Source organism: Elgaria multicarinata, chromosome 14 (assembly GCF_023053635.1).
Source record: "Elgaria multicarinata webbii isolate HBS135686 ecotype San Diego chromosome 14, rElgMul1.1.pri, whole genome shotgun sequence".
In the NCBI taxonomy this organism is placed as follows: Eukaryota; Metazoa; Chordata; class Lepidosauria; order Squamata; family Anguidae; genus Elgaria; species Elgaria multicarinata.
This window is the reverse complement of record NC_086184.1, coordinates 25,140,615-25,166,473: the sequence shown is the minus strand read 5'-3', so window position 1 is coordinate 25,166,473 and position 25,859 is coordinate 25,140,615. Positions and strand designations below refer to the sequence as shown.

Genomic DNA, 25,859 nt, shown 5'->3' with positions numbered 1-25,859 from the left:
ATCTTTTGAGTCTCAGTCTGACATTCCAACCACTACACCATGAAAACCATCTCGAAAGCTGCCTTGAGTGCCATTTTTGGGTAGAAAGGCAGGGTATAAATCAAATAAATAACCAAGCCAGGCTTAAAAGCTTGGAAATGCCTTATTGTGAGCACAACAAGACCACGGCTTGTCTCTTCCACCTCCCCTCCCCAGGGAAGATCGAATTCACATGGCAAGAGGTGATGATTGGCTTTGAGAGCTCCCTCCTCATGTTCCCCATCAACCTGCTCATCGTGCAGATCTTCAGGAACATCCGGTCTCGGCCTAAGAAAGAGAAGAAGCCGGGGAAAAGTGGGCGAGTGTCCCCCGACCTACCTGCCCCTCCACACAAGCCTACTCAGAGCGCCTCACTCACTCCTGAGGCTGTGACCAAGGCAAGTTCCTTTGACCCCAAAGGGGCCTTAAACCATAGCTTAACAAGGCCTTCCCCAACCTGGCATCCATCAGATGTGTGCAGGATTCCAACTTACATGTCTTTGCTGAGGGATGCTGTCCTCTTTCTGGTGGCACCCAAATGTCTTGGGGAAGCCCTGATAGCTGCTTCACTTAAACAAACACACACCTTGGAGCGGTGATGGAAAGGACCCGCTCGGGGTGGTTTTTCTAGACAGGCATGATGGACTTTGCCAAGTCATGCTGTCCTGATTCAGGAATTTCCTGATTATTGAGCATGTTTTAAGTATGACTGCTTTATAGATGTTGGTGTGGATGTATTTTGGTAGATCCAGTTTCTGAAGGTTTTCTGTATAGATTTTTGATGTCATGCTGTGACTAACGGAAAAACTGTGACTTTTTCCTGTTGCCATAATTCTTTAACTTCCATCGTCAGTGGTGTATATTTTTCTCTCTTTTCCTCCATTTATTATTAACGTTTCTGTACCACCCCATAGCCAAAGCTCTCCGGACAGTTTACAAAGATTAAAATATATATATATATACAGGATATGAAGGATTTTATCAGACGGGGTGGGGGGAAATCATGGTTCCCTACTGTCGCTTCTCCGTCTCTTTGCCCAGAGAAGAAAGAGGAAGTAAACAAAGGCCATGTGGCCTATTCAGGGGGCGTTTTTTATCACGCCCCTTGTCCTGCACACAGCAAGATATGGTGGCACATTCTGTTAAAAAAAAAAGTTGGATTAAAAGAGGTCCATTTTGTGATGGAAAACAAGCAAAAGGAGAGGGAGGTGCATGGGAAGTGGACATCATCATCTAAAGGATGCGTGAACATCCATAAGTAGGCAGTAGCGAGCGTGTAATAAAACACTCATCTGGTGACATCAAAGATTAATAGAAACCATTTACATAAAAAACACAAACAGGCAGTGTACCCATGGACAACATATATCTAATATGCGTCCAGTTCTGGGCTTCACAATTCAAGAAGGATGCAGACAAGCTGGCACGTGTTCAGAGGAGGGCAACCAGGATGATCAGGGGTCTGGAAACAAAGCCCTATGAAGAGAGACTGAAAGAACTGGGCATGTTTAGCCTGGAGAAGAGAAGATGGAGGGGAGACATGATAGCACTCTTCAAATACTTAAAAGGTTGTCACACAGAGGACGGACAGGATCTCTTCTCAATCATCCCAGAGTGCAGGACATGGAATAACAGGCTCAAGTTACAGGAAGCCAGATTCCGGCTGGACATCAGGAAAAACTTCCTGACTGTTAGAGCAGTACAATGGAACCAGTTACCTAGGGAGGTTGTGGGCTCTCCCACAATAGAGGCCTTCAAGAGGCAGCTGGACAACCCTCTGTCAGGGATGCTTGAGGGTGGATTCCTGCAATGAGCAGGGGGTTGGACTCGATGGCCTTGTAGGCCCCTTCCAACTCTGCTATTCTATGATTCTATGATAAAACCAGTGTTGAGCAATCAGTCATAACCTTAAGACCAATGCAGGACCTGATTAAAACTTATCATGTGCTACCAAATGCTACCAAAGAGAAAGGTCTTGATCTGAAAAGTCTTAAATGTCAAGCATAGGGCAGAATCCAAGGGGGCGTTTACATGCCCACCGATTCCCGTCCAGAAGTGGTGGGTCCTGATGATTCCCTTCCATGAAAGGACCCATCAAGAGAGATTTAGCGCTTCCTAGAGGAAGCCACAAAATGAGTAGAAATGCTCCCAGAAGCTCTAAATCGATGTTGCGCAAGCGGAAGAGGTCACTTGTGCAATGAAATTGGAGGTGAGTAAGAGAATTAGCAGGAGTGTAAGTGAGTTCTGCCCATAGTTTGAGACTTAATTCCTCTCTCAACACTTACTTTAATTTTTACTGGCATATAATTCCACTCATGTTACTTTGGGGAAAATATGGATTCTTAGGGTTTTAGGCCTGGGATGAAGATGTGAAAACCGTGCATGGTTTTGGTGTGGAACTAACACTGCCAGTGTTTTTGTTTTCCTAATTTCAGCAAATTGCTTTTCCACTGTCACTGTGACCCTGTTCAGACGACGCGCTAAGCCACGGTGGTCAAGCATTTTGAGCTAAACATTAGGGTTGTGCTCCGCTTCGCTTCGGTTCTTAGAACCGATAGCGGAGCAGCCTGATTCGCCTCTGACAAAGGCGGAGACGGATTGGGTTGGGGGAGCTGCGGATCAAGACAAAGCGGATCGAGACCAAGCAGATCCTTTGCCTCGATCCGGAGCTCCCCCCCAAAAAAGGTAAGTGTGGCAGGAGGGGGGGGCTTACCTGTTCCCGTCGTGGTCCAGTGGCAGCTTCAACTGAGGCCCAGGCAAGTCTATGGGGGGGGGGGGGCGGAAACATGGAGCTCCGATCCAGATCTGGAGCCCCGCAGCAGATTGGAGTGGAACATAGGTGGATCAACGCAGGGCGGAGCAGACCCAATCTGGAAGTTGCGGATCGGGATCCAGAGTGGATCGGGGGCTCCGTGCACTGCCCTACTAAACAGTATAGCTTGGTGTGTCGTGTGAACCCATGATTTAGCGTGTTGTGTGAACCATTCCTAACTATGGTGGCTACATAACCATGGTTTAATCACACTCAGTAACCATTTGCTGCAAAAGGGTCAGCAGCCTAACCGTGGCTTAGTGTGTTGTCTGAACAGGCCCTGTATCTTCAATTCCATCCAGGATATTCGGAGAATTGCCAATTCTCTCTTCAAAACCCTCAAGGCTCCCCTACCTTCCTCCGAACCTGATTTTGTTCAATCGACTGATATCAACAAGCTTCTGGCCTTGGTAGAGGACATCATCTGCCAGCAGAACAGGATTGGACAGGAATTTTACGACGAGAACAAGAAGAAAGATGATCCAATTATCATCACCCTCGGCTTGGTAGATTTACAAGGTAAGTTACGAGCTGGCAATTTCGGGCACAGCAGGATTCCGGGAAGTGAAGGTGATAGCTGCTGCCAAGGGCAGAGAAAAATCTGGTAGGCACACAATCCTGGTGGCTTATGAACACGCGCATTCTAGGACATTTCACAGAATACCCTGCAAAGTGTTCGGGACAGGGATTTCTCTGTAAGTTGTAAGTTTTCAACGGACCTTTTGAAAAGCTGTATTTTAGGAGAAGTGCGAAAGCAAGGAAAACCCCATAGGGGAGTAAAAAATAGCCAAAGGCAAGGGCGGAACCAAGTAATCTTCTACAATAATATTATTAGTAAAAGGTTTATTAAAGTGCCAGGTGCCTACGCATTTCGAACGCGGTTGCATTCTTCCTCAGGGCTTCATAACATTAGTGCAGTTGTCTGCAGAAGCTGTTAGGCTGGAGAAGATTTTAGGAGAAGACTGGATGGGGATCATAGGGGCAAGAAAACGTTAGCTTGTTGAAAAGAGAATTCTCTATTAATGGTAGAGGTTACACCTTCCGCTTACTTCTGAGGTAGGGCTATGCAAACAACTTTATGCTTTGTCCCCTTCAGTGGGAGGAACTTCTTCCACTTCATGACCCATTTGCTTCAAAGCAAGGGGCTTTAAAATAGGGCTGTGCATGGACACCCCATACCTGATGCAGAGGCCAATTTGGTCATGATCTCCCTCGGCCTGGATCTGACCCACTCTGAATCTGGAGCGAGATTTGGATGTCTGAGTTATTTGGACATTTAATGGGCTGGATGGGCAAATGGCTTTCCCAGATGCCCATCAAGCAGCTCCCCTGCTCCCCCCCACCCCATGTGAGCCCCCTTACCTAGGCCCAACGTGAATGCCGACAGCCATCCAGGCCTCTTCAAAGAAGTTGCCATTTTCAAAAAGCACCCAGGTAAGGGGCAGGTGGCTTGCATGGTAGTGGTAGGGTGTAGATTGGTCTGAGGCGCTCCAAGGCATGTAGGATCCAGTCTGACCTGATTCAGTCCGAATCAGCCAGGAGCCAACCCGCTTCGCTTTCGGACTGATTCGGTCCGAATCGGCTCGCTTCAGCTCAGAATGCGGATCTGCAGCCAAAGCAGTGCACAGCTCCACTTTAAAAGAATTTTAGAAGTTTTATAAATGATTCATCACCATCATCATTGTAATTGAGGCCTGCAACAAAATGTTGCAGTGTATCCTCGCCTCTTAAAAGAAGTAGTCCAAGTTGCCAGCCAGGCATGCTCTTCTCCAGGATACTCCATTCTACTACTGAGCATGCTTAGTTCTCATTGGGCTAGGAATTTTTATTTAGGTTTTGGCCCCCTTCGGGTTTGTTTGTTTTTTAAAAAATGTTTTTACTTCTGCAAATCTTGGAGTTCCCCAAGCATGCTGATACCTTCCTATTGTTACTCAGTGGCCCCATTTTGGCTCCTGTTGGCACTCAGTACCTGAGTTCACTATTAGAAGGGGGAATGATGATAAAACAACAGCAATAATAGTTTTAGGCCTGTCTGTTCAGAAATAAGTCCCATTGAATTCAATGGCCGTTGATCCCATGTAAGTTTGTAGTACATGGCAGAAAAATAAAGCATGTTTTGTTTTTCAAATGATGTGAAGACATATTTTTTGTTGTTCTCTTTGTTCCCCTGGAGAAAAGACACGGACCCCCACTCCGGAGAAAGGAGTCGGGGAAAGGCTGAAGCATCGTGACTACAACCGTTGCCTCTACATGCAGCTGCAGCACGTGGAGCTGGAGCTGGAACTCCTGGGGCCTCATCGCTTCCAGAACCTGCAAAGCTACTCTCAAGCCGTAAGGCAGGTGAAGCACATGAAGGACTTCCTGGAAAGTTACCTGTGCTCTGCAGCATCCGTCAGTGAGAGGTAAAACGACAACAACACACAACCAGGGAAGGTCAACTTCGAGGCTGCCTGTGCATCTAACTTCCAGACAAAATACAGAATTCTTTGACTTATGCACTAAACTGGGGTTGTCACCCTTCACACCCACACCCCACTCCCCAACCCAATTTGGCTTGCAAAAGAGCAATGGCGCAATAACGGCTGGTGGATCTGACTTCAGTGGAGGTGTGAATCCTTTCCAGGATTCAGTCAGAACCAGCCAGATCTCTAAAGGAGCTGTCCAAAGTGATGAACCTGGTTGGGGCATGGGGTTCAGCACCTTGGACAACTCCTTTAGAGTTTTGGCTGCTTTTGACTGAAACCCGGCTCAAATCAGGCCCAGCAGTCTCTACCGATTACAAGCATTATCTTGGTGTGTGTGTGTGGGTGGGTGGGTGTTTAAAACCCCACAAAAGAACCCCTTGAAATAGGTCTATGATTCCCATTTTACAGATGGTGTGTATGTGTAAACTGAGGTCAAGAGATTTGGCAGAGTAGTGACTTGAACCCAGACCTCAAAAGTCCACATTTCCCTATCTGTCTACTGGACTATAATATTATCTCTTATTATTCAGAGCCTGAATATATTTAACTCCAACCATGTTAGGAGATGCTCTATCACAGGAGAATGACCTGTGGACAGGGGGTGGAATAGATTCCTTGAATATTTCTTACAGTATCTTTCTATTAGGTCTATAATACAGCAAATACAAATTCTTCTCTAAGGCAGTGTGACCTGTCTGCTATTCTCTGAGGGTTGCAAAACTTGTATTGGCAACATAGAAAATGCCAGCTCAGTATATCAAAGTTCATAGGGTGCCCTATGCTCTTGATCATCTTCTTTAATATCTAATATCTAAGATATATTCTTCAGTTCAAATGTTTTTCTGTAAAGCCTGCATAAGATTTATTTATTTTTAATTTGTTTTTAATCTCCAGAGGAGGTCCTGATGTTATTATATACTATACCTGTTTGGACATTTTTGTACATGTTGGTGATCTGATTTTATTTTAATTTTGGATGGTGATTGTCTCTGGCTCTAAGCAATTATGTTTGTTCCATTATCAGACAGGGGGAAATCACCACATTGTGACTTCTGCATATCCCAAATGATAAAGCGATGTAAGCTTGGTGTAAGAGCCTTCATCCTTGCCCTTGAGCAGATAAAACAACAGATCTTGGGTGACTTCAGTGGAGGTTGGTGGCTCTGGTTTCAGCAGGGCAGTGAATCCACTCTGCATTTCAGTTGGAACCAGTCTGACTGGTTCCAACTGAAACCTGGTGCAGATGCACTACCCCACTGACATTGGAGTCACCAGCCTCCACCGGTTGACTTCCTGTTCATTCTATACAATTTTACAAGGGTTAAAAACTGCTCAATGCAGGAACTCACATCATATCATACCTGACAGATGGCTGTCCAGCTACCTCTTCAATGCCTCTCAGTGTGGGAGAGCCCACGACCTCTCTAGGTCATTGGTTCCATTGTCGTACTGCTCTAACAGTCAGGAAGTTTTTCCTGATGTCCAGCTGGAATCTGGCTTCCTTTATCTTGAGCCCGTTATTCCGTGTCCTGCACTCTGGAAGGATCAAGAAGAGATCCTGGCCCTCCTCTGTGTGACAACCTTTGAAGTATTTGAAGAGTGCTATCATGTCTCCCCTCCATCTTCTCTTCTCCAGGCTAAACATGCCCAGTTCTTTCAGTCTCTCTTCATAGGGCTTTGTTTCTAGACCTCTGATCATCCTGGTTGCCCTCCTCTGAACACGCTCCAGCTTGTCTGCATCCTTCTTGAATTGTGGAGCCCAGAACTGGACGCAATACTCTAGATGAGGCCTAACCAGGGCCGAATAGAGAGGAACCAGTACCTCACGTAATTTGGAAGCTATACTATTAATGCAGCCCAAAATAGCATTTGCCTTTCTTGCAGCCATATCGCACTGTTGGCTCATATTCAGCTTGTGATCTACAACAATTCCAAGATCTTTCTCGTTTGTAGTATTGCTGAGCCAAGTGTCCCCCATCTTGTAACTGTGCATTTGGTTTCTATTCCCTAAATGTAGAACTTGGCATTTATCCCTATTAAATTTCATTCTGTTGTTTTCAGCCCAGCACTCCAGCCTATCAAGATCACTTTGAAGTTTGTTTCTGTCTTCCAGGGTATTAGCTATCCCACCCAATTTGGTGTCATCTGCAAATTTGATCAGCGTTCCCTGCACCTCCTCATCCAAATCATTAATAAAAATGTTGACGAGCACTGGGCCCAGGACTGAGCCCTGCGGCACCCCACTCGTTGCCTCTCCCCAGTTTGAGAAGGTTCCATTGATAAGTACTCTTTGAGTCCGATTCTGTAGCCAACTGTGGATCCACCTAATAGTTGTTCCATCTAGCCCACTTTTAGCTAGTTTGTTAATCAGAATATCATGGGGCACTTTGTCGAAAGCTTTGCTGAAGTCAAGATATATGACGTCCACAGCATTCCCACAGTCCACAAGGGAGGTTATCCTATCAAAAAATGAGATCAAATTAGTCTGACAGGATTTGTTCCTGACAAATCCATGTTGGCTTCTAGTAATCACTGCATTGATTTCAAGGTGTTTACAGATTGACTTCTTTATAATCTGCTCCAGAATTTTCCCAGAGATGGATGTCAGACTGACTGGTCTGTAGTTCCCAGGTTCCTCCTTTTTGCCCTTTTTGAAGATAGGGACAACGTTAGCCCTCCTCCAGTCGTCCGGCACCTCACCCGTCTTCCATGATTTTGCCATGTTGTACAACACCACTGCCCGCCTTTTTTTGGTTCACCAGGGGTTCACCCAGTCCCAGCCTTCCAGAAAATGGCAAGAAGGAACCCACACCCAAAGGCCTGCCCTGGTGGGTTGTCTTCGTTGGTTGGTTCCTGGTGGCCATCACCAGTGGTGTGTCTGGATTCTTCACGATGTTGTACGGGCTGCATTATGGCAAGGACAACTCCATCAAGTGGTTAATCTCCATGGCCATCTCCTTCTTTGAGAGCTTGTTCATCACACAGCCATTAAAGGTAGGTTCTTTTCCATCACTTTCTTCATCTATGTTGGACTTGATGGCAAAAGCTATGTATATGTGCTCATACATGAAATTAGCAGTGGTTTGCCAGGGTACAAGCACAAGTGGGTATTCTGGTCTGGGGAGACTAGGAGGAGGCCTGTATTATTCCCTAAAGGTTCTGCTTCCATCAACCACTTGCAGAACAGTTGGTCCTACTCAATGTGGTCTTCCTTTCCTCCACCCCCCTTTGATCTCCTTCTTCCTGTACCAGGCTGAGGCCAAAATAGTGCACCAAAGACACTGTCTAAGTATATGTGGGAAGAATTGCAGAACTTTGCTTTGCTTTTCATTTACAGATATGATGACACTACAAGTGTCATCATATGTTCATGCTGAGGTCCATGGAGCTCGTACTGCTTGCTGCAGTATCCTTTCTTTCCTCTTATTTCTCAAACATTTTATTGTCAGAGAGCATCCGGGGGGCGGGAGGGGGCAGGCATGAGGGCAGTTACAGATGATCATTTTATTCTTTGTACTTTGAAAACATATTATTCTTTTCGACAGCGAAACTTGGCCTATTCCCAAGTAAATTCATTTAGCACCAAGGCAGCTGAAGCAAACTGTTATATTCTGATGATCATGATGCTGTTGTGATTTAAGTGAGTTAGGGGGCACAATCCTATGCATGCTTAGATAGGGGGGATTTTTTTCTGTCTAAATGTGCATAGGATTGTGGCCTTAAAAATGAAAAACTGCTAAACTAACATGTAACATGAGAGTGAGAAGAGGAATGATAAAAACAAATGATTTTGAAGTAATAAGGAAACAGTTTTTGGACTTTGTATTATTAAAGGGGAGAGGGAAAACACCTCCAGAGGAATTAATGAGATTTTGGAAATCAGAATAAGATCCCTGGGTTGAGGGAGCATGTTAATGTTAATCAACGATTAAACAGAATTAAGTTAAAAATATATGTTTATTAATTTGTTTAGTTTGTATTATTATGTATTATGGGGTATTATTTTATATTGTATTGTTTGTACTGTTTGGAAAAAAAATTTTTTTAAAAAAATGAAAAACTGCAAGTGCGCAGAGTATCTCTTTTTATCAGGGTCGGCAAACAGCTTTGTTTTGCTTTGTTTTAACATATCAGGGATGTAGGAGCAGTTGTAAAGCACGGACATGGTGATGGGTGGCGGAGAGGGGAGACGAGAAAATTTACTTGTGTGCTTCACAACATCAAGCATTAAAATACGATAAAATTACTCCTACCTAGCCATCAAAAGGGGGGCATGTGAGACCGTTGAATCCAGAGTCTAAAATTACCTAGCTGCAGTACTGGGCACACTTGGCCATCTAAACTGCCCCCTGCAGGACTATCAAATCCAGAGTTGAAAATTCCCAAGCTGCACCACTATTTGAGACTGAGACCGATTTTATCTGTGCCAAATTTGTCTCTGGATTTGCAACCGATATTTTCCAGGTTCTGGGATTTGCTGCTTTCTTTGCTCTGGTTCTGAAAAAGGTGGAGCAGGAAGATGAAGAGAGCACATCTATTGATGGTCCATTGTCTGCTCCAGGTAATTCAGTAAGGCGCTCTAATAACAGTAATAATCCTTCGTGGCCTTGTATTTCTCTCCCCTGATTTTGCAATGTGACACACATTAGACCGCCAGAGACAGAGATAAACCTAGAAGTACATATTGTTTTTATTTAGAACTAACTGTAGAGTGATGAGAGGTTTGGGGATCTGTTGTTGTTGTTGTTGTTGTTGTTGTTTGGAGTTAGCTGACCTGGAGGCATGCTGCAGGGATGCATGCTGTTGTTTTGTGGGTCTGTTTTAAGACGGGTATCTCATGACTCCACGGGCAAGCGCCCACCAACGTTAAGACTCAGGATCATCTCTTTTCCCGTGTGAGAATTGCTTCCCGTCACATCAATTTCACAGACAAAATTAGCACTCGGCCAAGCCATATTGGACGTCTGCCCGCTCTCCTTGACATCTTTGAAAAGTGGAAGTTTCACTGCTTGTAAACAGAGCTCTGCTGGCTGCGTTTAGGCCTTTTCCCCCTTGTGTCGAGATCTATTTTTATCTCACCTTAAGCCAAACGTTTTCTCTCCTCCTCCTCCTCCTCCTCCTCCTCCTGCCCCTCCGGAGAACCATGGCAGAGGTAGGATCATTTGTCTCGCTTGAAATCTGTAGCTTTTCCTACACGACCTTTGTCCTGTGATGGGTTTGATTCATAATCCTAGGTACTGGGTAAGTCCTCGATATTTCGTGTTTCTAAATATTCCACTTCTCTGCTGGGGTTTTAAAAATCATTTATTCAAATCTATTTCCTGTCTTCCTTTTTCGATAAGAATCAAGGCAGCTTACAGAGAAAACAATGATCTGAAATAGGTATCTTAGCATAAAATAGCAAAATAATAATAATAATAATAATAATAATAATAATAATAAATTTATTTTTTACCCGCCTCTCCCTTTGGATCAAGGCGGGGAACAACATTAGTACAGGAATCAACACATCTTTAAAATTCTTGATTTTACATTAATCTGGGTAGGCCTGCCGGAAAAGGCTAGTCTTCAAAGCTGCCTTAAAATCACAGAGGGTGTTAATATTACGAATCTCCTCTGGCAGGCCGTTCCATAATCCAGGGGTGACAGAAGAAAAGGTCCTCTGGGAAACTGATGTCAGCCTAGTCTTGGCTGACTGAAGTAAGTTCTCCCCAGAGGACCTGAGTGTGCAGGGCGGACTGTATGGGAGAAGGCGATCCCGCAGGTAACCTGGACCCAAACCATTTAGGGCTTTAAAGGAAATGACCAACACTTTGTACTTTGCCCGGAAACTAATTGGCAGCCAGTGGAGTGATTTTAATGTTGGTCTGCAACAAGAATAATTAGGGCTGTATGCACACTTTCCTGGGAGTAAGGTTCATTGAACACAGTGGGATTTATTTGAGAGTAAACATGAATAGGGTTGCACTGGTCTGGGACTGGTGACAGAGGGTTGCATATTTATAGTGTGTATTCAGTGGAGGCTGGTGGCTCCTATTATAGTGGGGCTGTGAATCCGCTCTGGGTTTCAGTCAGGACCAATGAGAAGTACAAAGGAGCTATCCAAGGAGCTGAATCCATTTTGGGGATAGGGTTCAGAACTTTGGATAGCTCCTTTAGAGTTCTGACTGAAACCCAGGGCGGATGCACAGCCCTACTGAAATAGGAACCACCAGCCTCCACTCCTTGCATTTTGAAGGGGGGTGGCGGCTATGGGTGGGTTGCTTTTGACAATATGCAACTCTGTGCATTGTCAGTTTTTCAGAAAAGCTACCAACTCCTTGCCCAGAAAACCAGAATTGCCTTTCTACAGGTTTGAAAATCACAAGGGGCAAAATTCCATGCATGTTGTTTAAAAAGGAAAAAGCCCTATAACGCCCAGCATGGCTAGCTGGGAAATGCTGGGAGCTGTAGGACTTTTTACTGTCCAAACATGCATAGGACTGTGCCCTTAGGAGTCATCCCTCCCTTCCAAGGACCCCTTGGATTTGTGGTTCTGTAAGGGCAACTAGGAATCTCTTCTCAGCATCCTTCAGCAAATTACATTTCCCAGCATTCTTTGGAGAAAGCCATGACAGTTGAACTGGTATAATATCAGTGTAGGTTTGCGGTATAGTTATGCCCATAGTTATCTTCAAGCGAAATAAGTCATTCCTCCACTGCATCTAACCTCCCAATGCATTTGTGGAACATCACCAAGTTTTTATAAGGCCAAAGAGGTCCACCCTTTACAACCTGTCTTTATATGGTAGGAGGTCCTGTGTTTTGCAATCATTTCGATTCTTCTTCTTCTACTTTTTCTGGTTCAATCCTGTGCATGGTTCCATAGGGGGGGTGGAAAGTCCTAAAGCTCCCATTATTCCCTGGCAACATGGTAGGCTGGGGAAATGCTGTGAGTTGTAGGACATTTTCCCTGTCTAAAGATGCATAGGATTGCACCCTTAGATGATCAAAACCGGTTCAAGTGCTAGTCCAAATGAGGTGTTATCACTTCCACCATGAAGAGCACTTCGTAGATGGCCAAGAATGTGCTTGTACCTGCCTGACCTTGGTAGCCCATAGTCCTCTTTGTCTTACAGCCACAATACTTTTTCGCCTTCGTTGTTTCCAGCTGATACGTTCCAGCTAGCTTTAAGTTGCCACCTCCTCTTCCTGCACAGGTGACTCGAATGCTATCTTTGGAGCTCGTCGGGACAGTGGAAGCAACATCTACCAGCCTCCTCCTGCTACCGACATTGAGAAAATGAAGAGCAACCGCATCAAGGAGCAAAAAGCGTTTGCCTTGATTAGAGAAATATTCGGTACTTTTTATACTTTTTATGGCTGGAGAAGCTTTAAAACGGGTGGGAAGCATGGAGTCCATGGCTTCCACTGAGGCCCCCCCAGTGAGGACCCACCACCACCACTATGTGGGGGGGGTCCATGGTGCAAAAATGCTCCTCTGGATGTCTCAAAATTATTCGTCCCTGCTTTCAAACAAGGTCTGAATTTACAAGCAAACTGCTGCCAACTGTAGCCCAAGTCAGACTGGTAAGAGATTTGGAGCTTCTCTACATGAATGCTCATGATTGGCCACTCACAGAAGTTTGCGGGTCCTTCACATGACACTATCAACCTCCACAATGTCTCCCACACCTTCCCCTGATAATCTCACTTTTAAAAAGATCAGAGATAATGGACTATTTAAAATGATCAGGGAATATCCACAGTGTGTCAAGTTGGCATTGTGCTATAATACTGCCACTAGATGGTGATGTTTCATTTAATTTTATGGAGCATTACCAAGAGGGGAAGTTTTCAACTACAAATCACATTGCGCTGTTGGTTGCTGTCTAAGAGAGCTTCAGGTATGGGGCGGTATATAAATTTAATAAATAAATAAATAAATAAAGGAACCCGTAATGAACATGGAAAGAAGCCTGGTAAGGATGTGGGTTTTTTAATGTAGAGATGCCCTTGGAGGAGTTACAAGGTTATGCAAAAGACCAAAACTAGGTCCAAGCTTGTTAACGTTAATTTTTAAGCATAGTTTTCACTGAAATGATATGCCTGTGACCTTGTCACTTTTAAAAGTATATGCAGCATCTTCATGAAGGCCAATTTTCAGGAATACAAGAAATAAATTCTTTTGTTCTTTGAACTTTTATACATGAGGCTGTTAATTGGATTTTAATCTGCTGTATCTACTTTTATCAGAAAATTGAGATCTGAGTACCACATGAGGAGCTTTTGTTTTTCTGGTTTTCCACTACAAAACCCCTAGGTGGCACTGTGGCATGGTGGAATAGTGCAAATACACAAGAAGAAATTGTGCTTTCTTTCGCTGCTCTAAACAAACTCACAGAAAGTGCTAGTTAGACACAGAAGCGAAACTGGAGGAGCACAACATTGTCTAAAGAACCCGTAAACAACCGTGAGTAGGGAATAATGAGCACATGATACATGCCTCATGTAGAAAAACCCTATATCTGTCCTGAATCTCCTAGGAGATTCCCAGGAGCATAATAGGAGAAATATACTTGCTTCTTATTAATCCAAGTAAACTAATTAGAGCTGGTTAGAGAGGTCTTAATGATGGGATTACAGTATATTAGCCTAGCAGGATTATTATAGTAATCCCATTGGTATGCACTGAATAGAACCAGCATCAGTTTTGGCTTGGAACCCTAACACGTCTTGCGTTTGCTGTCTTTTCACCAGCCTATTTGGGTTTCTTGTGGATGTTGCTTTTGGTTACCTACGGACAGCGAGACCCTAACTCCTATTATCTCAATAAACACATTGAAAGCAGCTTCACAAATGGATTCCAAGACATCCTAAGTTATCAGGATTTCTTCAAATGGGCAAGAACCACCTTAGTCAGCAATTTGTATGGCTCATATCAAGGTACAAAGAGACTTTAATTTGTGGGAACCCACCAGAAAGCTTCGGCAGTTGGTCGATACCGAAGTGTAATCAATTAATAAAATTATAAATAAATACTTTGTGTCAAGGCTGGGAATCCTAATGTTTAAGTTTGAACAATCAGAGGCAATAAGCCTATGTGCAACAGTTGCTGGGGAACATGGGTGGGAGGGTGCTCTTGCATTCGTGTCCTGCTTGTGGGTCCCTGGTCGGCAGCTGTTTGTCCACTGTGTGAACAGAGTGCTGGACTAGATGGACCCTCGGTCTGATCCAGCAGGGCTCTTCTGACATTCTTGTTAATTGGGCATCCAAGGAGGTGGTCCATTTTTTGGGTTTTTTTAGCTTATCAGTTTACTTACCTTTTTTGTTACCTAATTAGTTGTGCTTTCAAAACGCTGTAATTATTTGGCAGCCCCTAACTTTTAGACAACAAGCGTATTCACGTTATCTTTTTACTCACGGACTCCAAAAGGTCTTAATTGCTGACAATGCAGGAGAGATTTTGGGGAGAGCTTCCAACATTCCCGGTTGGTGAATAAGATACATTGTTAATCAAGGGGCAAAATTGTCAGTGGGAAACCCATTAACTTGGAGAATGCTGCAAATGATTGCAGAGCAAATGGCATTTCCCAACACTTCCCCCCCTCCCCCCTTAAATCCCATTAAGGCTTTATCACAGACGGCAACTCCAAGCTGGTGGGCAGTGCACGGGTTCGCCAAGTGCGCGTCAGGGGCGACAGCTGCCCCATAGCCCCTACCCTGCAGCTGACGGTTGGGGAATGCCACGCCACTTATTCTTTCGACACCGAAGACACAGGGGCCTATGGAGCACAGTGGAACAATTCTTCCCTCGACAACTCTTCGGAGGTCAGTTCTGCGTGGCAGTATCAGAGCCAATCCCAGCTGAGAGGGCACCCAATCTGGGGCAAACTGGCTGTCTACAGAGGTGGAGGGTATGTGGTTCACTTGGGGACGGATTCCCGCAACGCCTCCAGGTACCTTCTTCTCTCTGTTGCTAGAGTTTCGTTTCATCATCATCATCATCATCATCATCATCATCGTTTAAAAAATGAATCAAATTATGCATGTTTAGACAGAAAAATGTCTGACAACTCCCAGCATTCCCCAGCTAGCCGTGCTGAGTTTGTAGTATGGATAGGGTGACCATATGGCAAGGAGGACAGGGCTCCTGTATCTTTAACAGTTGTATTGAAAAGGGCATTTCAGCAGGTGTCATTTGTATGCATGCAGCACCTGGTGAAAGTCCCTCTTCACCACAACAGTTAAAGCTGCAGGAGCTCTGCCCTCTTTTGTAGCTGGTCAAGAGGGCAGGGCTCCTGCAGCTTTAACTGTTGTGATGAAGAGGGAATTTCATACAAAGGACACCTGCTGAAATTCCCTTCTCTACGCAACTGTTAAAGATACAGGAGCCCTGTCCGCTTTTTCATATGTTCATTCTATACAGTGCCCTAAGTGGGGTACTGTTAGCTGTAGGGTTTCTCAAACTGGGGATATGAGATCTATCTATGTACATCTGCCAAGGGAAGGGAAGTTGGTGGCTACCAGGGCCTTTTCTACTGTGGCACCCCGGATGTGGAATAATCTCCCTAGAGAGGTTCACCTGATGCCTACATCATCCACCTTTCAGCCTTCTTATTCATTCCGCCCCTGGGCAGTTTAGCATTCTTTTAGCTCTGCTATTTTAAATCTCTGCATTGCTACTAGATTTTAATCTGGTTGTTGTTTTATATTGTAGTTTTAAGCTTTTAGATGGTCTTTTGCTGTATCGATGGTTTTTAATTTTAACTGCCCGAAGAGCTTTGGCTATTGGGTGGTATAGAAATGTAATAAATAAATAAATAAAATGAATGAATGAATGAATGAAATATTTTGTGAGTACATGGCTACCTGAATAAGGTTAACTAGGGAAAAAGAGATTTAGAATCTGTTGTGTTGAATGTAACAACAACCTTATTGGTGTAGAAAATGGATACTCTCCCCACTCCTCTTTATGTTCTTGTTCATACTTGATACCTAAGATTTGTAAGGCCATAGCATTGCACAACCAAACAGGCATGCTTTGGGGAAGTACTTCCTGTTGCTGTTCTGATCCTTGTGTTTGTTCTTTGGCAGAATTCTCCAATACCTCTTTGAGAATATCTGGCTGGATAGCTTTACAAGAGCGGTGTTCATCGAGTTCACCGTCTACAATGCCAACGTGAACCTCTTCTGCATTGTAAGCCTCATGTTCGAAACCAATGCTTTAGGTGAGACCTTGAGTTTGCTCCAGTGTATTTGGACAAGAAGTTACCAGGGTCTACATGGCTCTGGGAGATGGCCTGGTACATCATGAATCCTAAGTGCTATAGGAATTTAGTATTAACTCAGCACGTTGTGGGGATACTGTAAGTCTTAAGGCAGCCAGCTGCAGGAGAGGGTCTCCATACCTTGAATAGTTGCATAAAAGAGCAAATTTCAGCTGGGTGCAGCTTCCGCCAACCCTCCACCATGAGTTTCACCTGCTGGAATTTTCTCTTCTATGCAGAAAAGAACATAAGAACGTAAGAAGAGCCCTGCTGGATCAGACCAAGGGTCCATCTAGTCCAGAATTCTGTTCACACAGTCACCAACCAGCTGTCAACCAGGGACCCACAAACAGGACATAGCATTTGTATAGCACTTCCTGCTACTATGAGGATTGCAGAGAAGCTCAGAGGGAACACAGAAGCCTCAGAGGGGTGGGGTGGCAGATGATATCAGAGACCCTGCTAATGACAAATTGCATTAGCATGCCAATTTGCAGTGCCAGAATGCTGGCACTGCAACACTGCATGTCCGTGAATCAGCACACATAGAAAGCTTAGACCCTAAGGTCAGCCTCAGTGGCCATTCTTTGGGAGCCCCTGCCAAAAGAAGTGAGGTGAGTAGCTACTAAGAAGAGGGTCTTTTCTGCTGTGGCACCCTGATTGTGGAATGAGCTTCCCAGAGAGGCTCACCTGGTGCCTACACTGTGCTCTTTTCAGCTCCAGGTGAAAACCTCTTTTATATTTATCCAGGCATTTTAGTTTTTAGTTTTTGTTTTAAATCTCATATTGTATTTTCAGGCTTTGCACTGTGGCTGGGTTCTACTTGATCGTTATTTTTTTTTTTATATACCATAGTTTTAAATGTCTACATTTTTGTATTGAATTGTATTGTATTGTCATGTGTTTTATGGTTTTAATTGTTGTGAACTGCCCAGAAAGCTTCAGCTATTGGGACGTATAGAAATGTAATACATAAATAAAAATTTAAACAAGACAGTGGCTGAGTGAGGTGTAAATACAGAGAAATGATTTGCCCATGCAGAGCGCGTTGCTTTTATATCCCATCAAACTTGCATCATTCACAAACAGCAGAGTCATTGATCTCAGCTGGCACATCAGTGGATGGCTATCAAAATCAGAACAAAATATACAAAATAGATGTAGGGGTTTTTTTTTTAAGTAGTAAGCCAGCAAGATGAATTGCACAAAATAAAAGACATGATGCAAAATCATTCCATTTGCATAATTTACAGTGGCTGTAGAAGTCAGCTTTACTTTGTGCAGAATTTGGATCGCACGGACTCCTGATTTTTAATTTTTCAACTCAGATTTCAAGCAGCCGTGCTTTTGATACCTAGAAGATGGCGTGTCCTGCAGAGCACCACGCTGATCTCTGCTTTGATTTCACAGGGGCCTTCTTTACACGGGCTGAACTGCAGAGTGTCCGGCTTTACCCGTACACAGATGGTCTGCATATCTTTGTGGTAGCAGCCGAAGTAATTTATTTCCTCTTTGTCATCTACTACATGGTGGGACAGGTAAGAAGGCCAGAAAAGCCCTTCTGGATCAGATCAAAGGTCCGTTTAGTCCAACAACCTGCTTCCTGTAGTGGCAAACCAGGTGCCTCCGGCTCCAGGAAGGTCACAAACATGAGGACAGTGATCATCTTCCATTGTTCTTCCCCAAAACTGGCATTCAGAGTCACGCTGTCTCTGAACAATGCAAGAAATATATCTGAATCCAAGACGGGGAAGCTGTCATCCTCCAGATGTTCTTGGACCACAACTCCCATCATGCTTGACCATGGTAGCTGAGACAGATGGGAGTCCAATCACATCTAGCGGGCACATTTTTGCCTCCCTGTTCCCTGATCCCCTTTATTTTCACTAAAAAGGCTTTTCAGAGGCGGCCTGTGCTGTTCTCTCTGTGCCGGCTGCAAGGGGGCTGGGGGTGATCCCCAATTCCCTACTCCGAGGTTGGAGCACTGCCTCTGACCTTGGAAGGGATCTTCTGAGCGATCCCATGGTCCCTGGGGCTGTAGGATGGCTCTCTAAACCAAATTACATTGCGGCAACGTCGAGCTTTATCACACCAGCGTTATACTATGCAATCACTGCGAATTGCATGCAAAGGACTCAGACGTTTTCCACCTTATAATCTACTTTGATTGTGAAGTACTCCCAGGCATCCTGCTTTAATTGTGCAATAAAGCCAAAAGACTCGCCCTATTTAACCCCTACTTTTTGAGCGTATCTTCCGAGCCGCCGCTGGGGCGCAGGAGCAGGATTTTAAAGAAATGCTTACATCTGCGTAAGCTTTAAAGATAAAGACATCAAAATTGGTACAGTGATAGATGTTAGGGAGAGCTTTAAGCATACCAAATTTGAATTGAATTGGGCCATCTGTTGATTTTTAATGATTTTTTACATTTCCCCCCTTAAACTCACTTCCTGGTTTGCAAAGGATCGCTGTCGCCCGGCAGCAAAAACAACAACAACAGCGAAAGCTTAGCGCTACGGGGATAATCCGAGGGAAGCAGGTACGGGGGATGAAGCTTGTGGTCTTCCTCTCCCCTTTTGAAACTGGACATTTTCTTCCGACAGGGGAAACTCATGCGGGCTCTGAAATGGAATTACTTCCGCAGCAAGTGGAACCTGCTGGAGCTGGCCATCATTTTGATCAGCTGGAGCGCCCTGTCGGTGTTTGTAAGACGGACGATCTTGGGCTTACGGGACATCAGTTACTATCAGGAGCATAAGGACGAGTAAGGACTCCCGAGGCTGGCACTTTCTAAATTCACCATCCCAGCAGCAGGGCTGGACAGGGGAGAGGAGCCTTGGTTGGGCATGATGGGAACTGTAGCCCAAAACACCTGGTGAGCACGAGGTTGGGGAAGGCTAGGAACCGCTGCACCACACTGACTCATTACGTTCCCTGCGCCTCCACAGGTTTGCAAGCTTCAATCAGACCGCGACAGTTGATGCAGTCCTGGGCTACCTGATCGCCTTCTTGGTGCTCCTCTCCACCGTGAAACTCTGGCACCTGCTGAGACTGAACCCCAAGTTGAACATGATCACCTCGACCCTGAGGAGGGCCTGGGGGGACATATCAGGGTTTGCCACTGTGATCATCATCATGTTCCTTGCCTACTCCATTGCGGTGAGTAGCCTTGGGTTTCATCTCTTCCCCATGGGGTTGCTGTCAGCTTGGGTGGGTTGCTCCTAGTTTGAAGCGCTCTAGCTGCAGCAAGCAAGGGACAAACTGCATGCTACGCGAATACACACACACCAACGCGCAACTGCCAGGTTTTTCCTCTGAGCGTTGTTGCATTTCACAAGCCCAGGTTGAAAAACATAAACAGCTGCCACATTGGTGGGGGAGAGATCAGGATTGGGATTGTGTAGGGTGGGTGGGTGAGGAATTTAAACCCCTCCGCAGCTGCACTCCTGATGAAAATATCGCCCAGAGTGCTTCGGGGATTGGGCAGTAGAGAAATGTAATAAATCAATAATTTCATTGTGAGGGATGCTCTTTTGGGGACGCTGCCATTGATGTCAGTGACGTAGTTTGGCCCGAATAAAGTTTTTATCACACTGCATGTATTAATCAGCTCACTAATGCAAGGATGTCTACGTTATCACCCAACAGCTGTTTTGTGATGGGCTACTGTGAATAAAATAACTATCACTTTCTGTACGATCTGCATTTCATTTCCCTTTGACCTCACTGGTCACAGCCTCCCTCCTGCCCCTGCTCCCAACCATGTGTATACATACATACCAGTAACTCAGCGTCACACTTCATGCATCTGCTAAAGCGGACTCCAGCCCACAGAAGCCGATGGCATAATATATACGTTCCCCTTCTCCCTAAAGCACCATAAAACTCCGGTAAGGTCTTTAAAAAAAGTACTGTCTTGATCTCTGAAGTAGTTTAGAAACATCACATCATTCCTGTGCTTGAGGAGCAAAATAGAGCATTATGGAGAAACTAACCTGCCCAATGTGATGTGTGTCAATTGCTAACTAGCTTTTGTGACTTGCATCCCAAACTCTCTCTGTCTGCCTGCTTGTCTCTCTCTCTTTTCACTTGCAGACAAATTTGATATACGGCTGGAAGCTGAACTCTTACAAGACCCTGTTTGATTCAGCAGAGACAATGGTCAGCCTTCAGCTAGGAATCTTCAACTATGAAGAGGTATGACGTTTGGCCTTCGGAGTTTGTTTTTTTCCTTATAGCTGCGGTTGGATAAAATGAAACCACTGAGTTTTATTTAGCACCGTCAAGGTACGTAGTATAAGACAGCCTTCCCCAGCCTGGTGCTCCCCTGTGTTGGTGTACATAATTGGCTGGGGGATTCTGGGAGCTGTAGTTCAACACGTCTGGAGGGCACCAGGTTGGGATAGGCTGGTGTAAGAGGAGAGACTCCTGCCCTGAGGAGTGTACAGTTTAACTTTGACACAGGGCAGAGAAGTGAACAGAGGAAGGAGAGAGAGAGAGAGGCAGGGGAAGGAGATGTGCTTATTTTAGGTTGCAATCCTATATGCACACTTACATAGGGGTAAATCTCATTGAACTCAGTGGGGCATACGTCTATTCTGAGTTGGCATGTACAGGATTGGCTTATCTGTTAGTCACGCATAGGCTTAAGGGTCTTGGACTAAGAGCCTTACTACACAAGGCTTTTATTGTGGGGTTCTTTACAAGATGTTGTCATCCTCCAGAGCCCTTCCTGTGCTTTGCAACCATTATCATGGTTTTCCTAACGAGAAAAGTCTGGTATTTTTCTCAATGACATTATAGAAGCCACGAGCATTTGCACAATTTTGCTCTACCACATCGCCACCTAGTGGTTGTGTAATGGGGCATGTAGCAAGGAAGAGAAAGAAAAAACGGAGGGGGGATGTGTAAAGGAGCCGGTCTTAATTCTGCAAAGGATCTGGCAGCGGAAGCCTCGGTAAAGGCGTGGATTAAAAGCATCAAATAGAAAAGCTTTAAGTGGGTTGTCAAAGGCTTTGTAGGAAATATGTGTTTTGAAGGATGTAAGGGAGGTGATTGTCCAGGTACCTTGCGGGGATGTTACAGGTATAAGGGGCAACAAGGAAGAAGAGGAGAAGGAGGAGTCCTTTGGACAGGTGAGGGTGGTGGAATGGGAGGAGTAAAGGTCACAATCATGGATGTATCAGGATAGGTGAGTGGAAAGTTAAGTGGGGCAGAGAAGTGGGGGCAAGGCCACAGAGAACTTTGGAGGAAATCACAAGGATCCAGGGGCAGGCAGGATTACTACAATGCATTGTATGTAGGACTGCCTTTGAAGACTTTCTGGAAACTCCAGTAAGTTCAGTGTGCAACTGCTAGGCTGCTCAGGGAATGCACCCGACTACTTTGGAAGCAGCTTTACTGACAGCTGGTCCATTTCTGAGTACAATTTAGAGCTCCATCAGATGACTGTTTTATTGCATATTTGTTACTGGGCACTCACAGATCTTCATGGGTCCCTCTGACGACATCGTCTGCCTCCCGTGCACCTCTCACCCCTTCTAGCCTTCTTCACACCACAAAAAAAAACCCAGAGCATCATCACATGGAGTAAAATCATGTTTGCTTAGTGACGCTTCTTTGCCAGTGCGTTTCTCCCTCATTACTTCATCTTTTGAAAGAGGAAGTAAACAACGTGCGTGTGGACCATTCAGTGGGCTGTTTTGATCCCACTGCTTCTCCTGCAGGAGATAGCAGCAACTTCCGTCTTTAAAAATAAGTCAGACTTACTGAGGTGGTTTTTTGTGGCACAAAGAAGGCTAGAAGGGAGGTGCACAGGAGGCACATGACATCATGAGAGGGACCCGTGAAAATCCGTGAGTGCCTAGTAATGAGCGTGCAATGAAACACTCATCTGTTTCATTGCACACTCGTACATTTTAAAACCTCATACAGCTTGGGATCCAAGGACTCAGAGGACTGTTTTTCCCCATAAGTACCTGCTTTTGTGAACATATGTTTGCTTGTTTCTTTGCTTTTTATAAAATCATTTCCACCCCCACATGCCTCCCCCAGATGGGATCCTCTGAGTGGCTAACAAGCCATTTAAAAACACAATAAAATAAAAACAATCAAAGACGACAAACAACTCATCCTCTGAGAAAGAACAGAGCTGTGTAAAGACATTGGGCAGATGTTAAGATTTTTCTCCAGATGCCCCCACCTTCTAAACACAAGGGAGTAGCAGCTGCTGAGAAATTCTTCTCCACTGTGACACCCCCTTTGTAGGGTGAAACTCCCGAGAGACTCACCTGACACCTACTTTTCTGTCCTTTCCGGAACCAGGAAAAGGATTTCGTCAATATCAGCTGAATTGTTTTTAGCCTGCTCTTCTTTTGGCTCTCATGTTTTATTCCACTTTTGTTGTTTGAGCTATCTGTTGTAGGAAAAGCAACAAAGAAGGTTGTGGCACCTTAAATACAAATCTTATACACACTTCCCTGGGAGTAAGTCCCATTGAAATCAATGGGGCTTGCTTCTGTGTGGACATGCACAGGAATCCACTTACTGTTGCATAGGCATTTTTAATAATAATAATAATAGAACACTTGAGAACTACCACTCAATCACAGCTTTTAAAACTCAGCTAAAAACTTTTCTTTTCCCTATTGCTTTTAAATATTGAGTTTGTTCTGACTCTGTACTGTTAGCCTCACTCTACCCGGTGCCTGTTTACACTTCCCTGTGCCTGTTTGCATTCTCTTTCCCTCCTTATTGTTTACTACAACTTTATTAGATTGTAAGCCTATGCGGCAGGGTCTTGCTATTTACTGTGTAATCTGTACAGCACCATGTACATTGATGGTGCTATATAAATAAATAAATAATAATAATAATAATAATAATAATAATAATAATAATAATCTGTTTTAAAAATTATTTTCACTTATTATAAGGCTGCCCTGATGGGTTTTTTTGTCCTGAAGTTCAAGTATAAATTTTATGTATAAATAAAATAATAATAATACTGCTATGTTAAGTATTTCTTATTCATAATATACAATATTTACAAGGAAGCACTAATTCAATATTGAGCTGGACTGCAACAGACGACAAAGTTTGTTTACATTATTGCTTGCAGCATTTGTTACTTAGTTGCCTAGGCAAGAAAGATATTTACAAGGGGCATCAGGTACTTAATTTTTTCCCCAAATACTTCACAAACCAGTATTCTCTCCTCTTCTTAAGATAGCAAAATGCCTTACTGCAATTTATATATGTCTTTCAGGTTTTGGATTACAATCCTATTTTGGGCTCTTTCTTAATCGGTTCCTGCATAATTTTCATGACATTTGTGGTCTTGAATCTCTTTATTTCTGTGATCCTGGTTGCTTTCAGCGAGGAGCAGAAACATTATCAGGTTTGTTTGTAGAAATATTTTGTGAACCCGACCCTTTTAGGAGCAATCTGCCATGTTGCGTGCCCTATAGAAGTACTGAAAGATCTCACGGGACTAAACCAAAGCATTGCACTGACTCACAAGACTAACTCTGTCCTATGTCTATTCAGAAAAAGAAAAGAAAAAACTATTGGTTTCAGTGAAGCTTGCTCCCAATAAGTAACCACAATTGGTCTTGCTAGTGTGTAAACTGCCAAAGGGCCGGAATTTACATCTGCAGTTCTATGCACATTTACTTGTGAGTAAGCCCCATTTAATCCAGAGGAACCTTCTTCTGAGTAAACATGGCTGCCAAGATGCAATCCTGTTCATACATATTTGGGAGTAGGCCACATTGAACATGATAGGAAAACCTCTGATATGAGTAAACATTCAGGCTGTAAAAGTTCTATGTCTTTTATTTATTTATTTATTTTATAATTGGGACTTCTCATTTCTAAGAGCTTTTGGCACCAGAAGAAAATCCATGTTTTTGAATGTGTACAGACTAATGGATATTTAGGTATAGGGCTAAAGCTGGTGTGGACGACTTGTGGCCCTCCACATGTAGTTGGACTGCAACTGCTATCAACCCTCATCATTGGCTGTGCTAGGGATGATAGGAGTTGCAGTCCAACAACATTTGGAGGGCCGCAAGTTGGTTACCCCTGGGCTAAACAGTGTTTCACAGATGTTTGTCTGGGTTTTCATTTGAAAACCTTCAAGGAAGGAGAGTTTGGGCTTGTGTTTCATTGCTGAAGCTGAATGTCTTGGAGATCTAGATTAAACTTGACCACAAAGTCACTCCATGATAGTCTTCCTTTTGCTTATGATCAGCTTGTCATCTGAACAATGGAAATAACTCATAGTCACCCACATAGCAAGATCTCTGTAAGCATGAACCAGAAAAATATTGTCACCCCTTCTTGAGGATGTAGAGGGAGCTACAATGTTAAATAGGACCTACTGGGGTCTTTTCCTACCTGTATTACCACCACTAGAACATCAGAACATAAGAAGAGCCATGTTGGATGAGACCAAATGTCCATCTAGTCCAGAATTCTGTTCATACGTTGGTCAACCAGCTGCTCATGGGAAGCCCACAAGTGGGACATGAGTGCAGCAGTACCCTCCTGCCCATGTTCCCCAGCAACTGCTATATGTAGGCAGACTGCCTCTGATAATGGAGGTGGCACATAGTCATCAGGTCTAGTCGCCATTAACAGCCTTCTCCAGGAATTTGCCTAACCCTCTTTTAAAGCCACCCAAACTGGTGGCCGTCTCTACATTTTTTGCTAACGAATTCCATGGTTTCCACTATGTGCTGTGTGAAGTCCCCCCCCCCCATAAAACTATTGTTTTATGCATAATTATAAAACCGTCTGTGTGGTTTGTTTTTTTTAAGGCTTCAGAAGAGGAAGAGATAGTTGACTTAATGTTGAAGAAAATTTGCAGTTTCCTTGGAATAAAATATAAAACCGATCATAAACCAGCCTGTGACAAGCCTGTGAACGAATCTGTGAACAAGTAACAACTATTTGTCCAACACCTTTCTTCTGACTTCAGTTTACAGCTGTTGCAGCTGCCTTTAGATATTGTGGTTCCTGTATTTGTGACATGCTGTGGCAGAAAATAGGACTGTTTTCAGGAACTGATACTTCAACCTGCTCTCTAATCATTGTATTTAAGAATGTGCCCTTAATCCTGTATTCAGATATGGAAATGTGTATAAAATTGATGCCTTCTGATGGTGCACACTGCTTTATTCTATAATCATTCCAAAGTGCGATATAATAAATGCTTAAGAGCATCATCCGGCTAAATGGTTTAAAATGAAAAAATCCCCACCAGCTCAGTATATCATATATTCTTACAAAATGCTTTATTTGGAAATGGTG

The 25,859-nt window shown here is 44.1% G+C and overlaps 2 protein-coding genes across 2 annotated transcripts in view; one reads left to right on the top strand and one right to left on the bottom strand.

Annotated features, from left to right (window-relative positions):
- Positions 1-25,717, top strand: part of LOC134408947 (polycystin-1-like protein 2) — a 73,219-nt gene extending 47,502 nt beyond the window's left edge. Inside the window, exons 29-43 of the mRNA XM_063141466.1 lie at positions 196-416; positions 3,133-3,349; positions 5,004-5,232; positions 8,058-8,289; positions 9,760-9,856; positions 12,495-12,635; positions 14,035-14,220; positions 14,906-15,233; positions 16,372-16,505; positions 17,955-18,082; positions 19,148-19,308; positions 19,493-19,703; positions 20,640-20,741; positions 23,812-23,943; positions 25,367-25,717. Of these exons, the coding sequence (XP_062997536.1) occupies positions 196-416; positions 3,133-3,349; positions 5,004-5,232; positions 8,058-8,289; positions 9,760-9,856; positions 12,495-12,635; positions 14,035-14,220; positions 14,906-15,233; positions 16,372-16,505; positions 17,955-18,082; positions 19,148-19,308; positions 19,493-19,703; positions 20,640-20,741; positions 23,812-23,943; positions 25,367-25,492 (2,645 nt within the window). The 3' untranslated portion in view covers positions 25,493-25,717. The remainder of the gene's footprint in view (positions 1-195; positions 417-3,132; positions 3,350-5,003; positions 5,233-8,057; positions 8,290-9,759; positions 9,857-12,494; positions 12,636-14,034; positions 14,221-14,905; positions 15,234-16,371; positions 16,506-17,954; positions 18,083-19,147; positions 19,309-19,492; positions 19,704-20,639; positions 20,742-23,811; positions 23,944-25,366) is intronic.
- Positions 1-25,859, bottom strand: part of CMIP (c-Maf inducing protein) — a 605,118-nt gene that overhangs the window by 424,264 nt on the left and 154,995 nt on the right. The window lies entirely within an intron of this gene.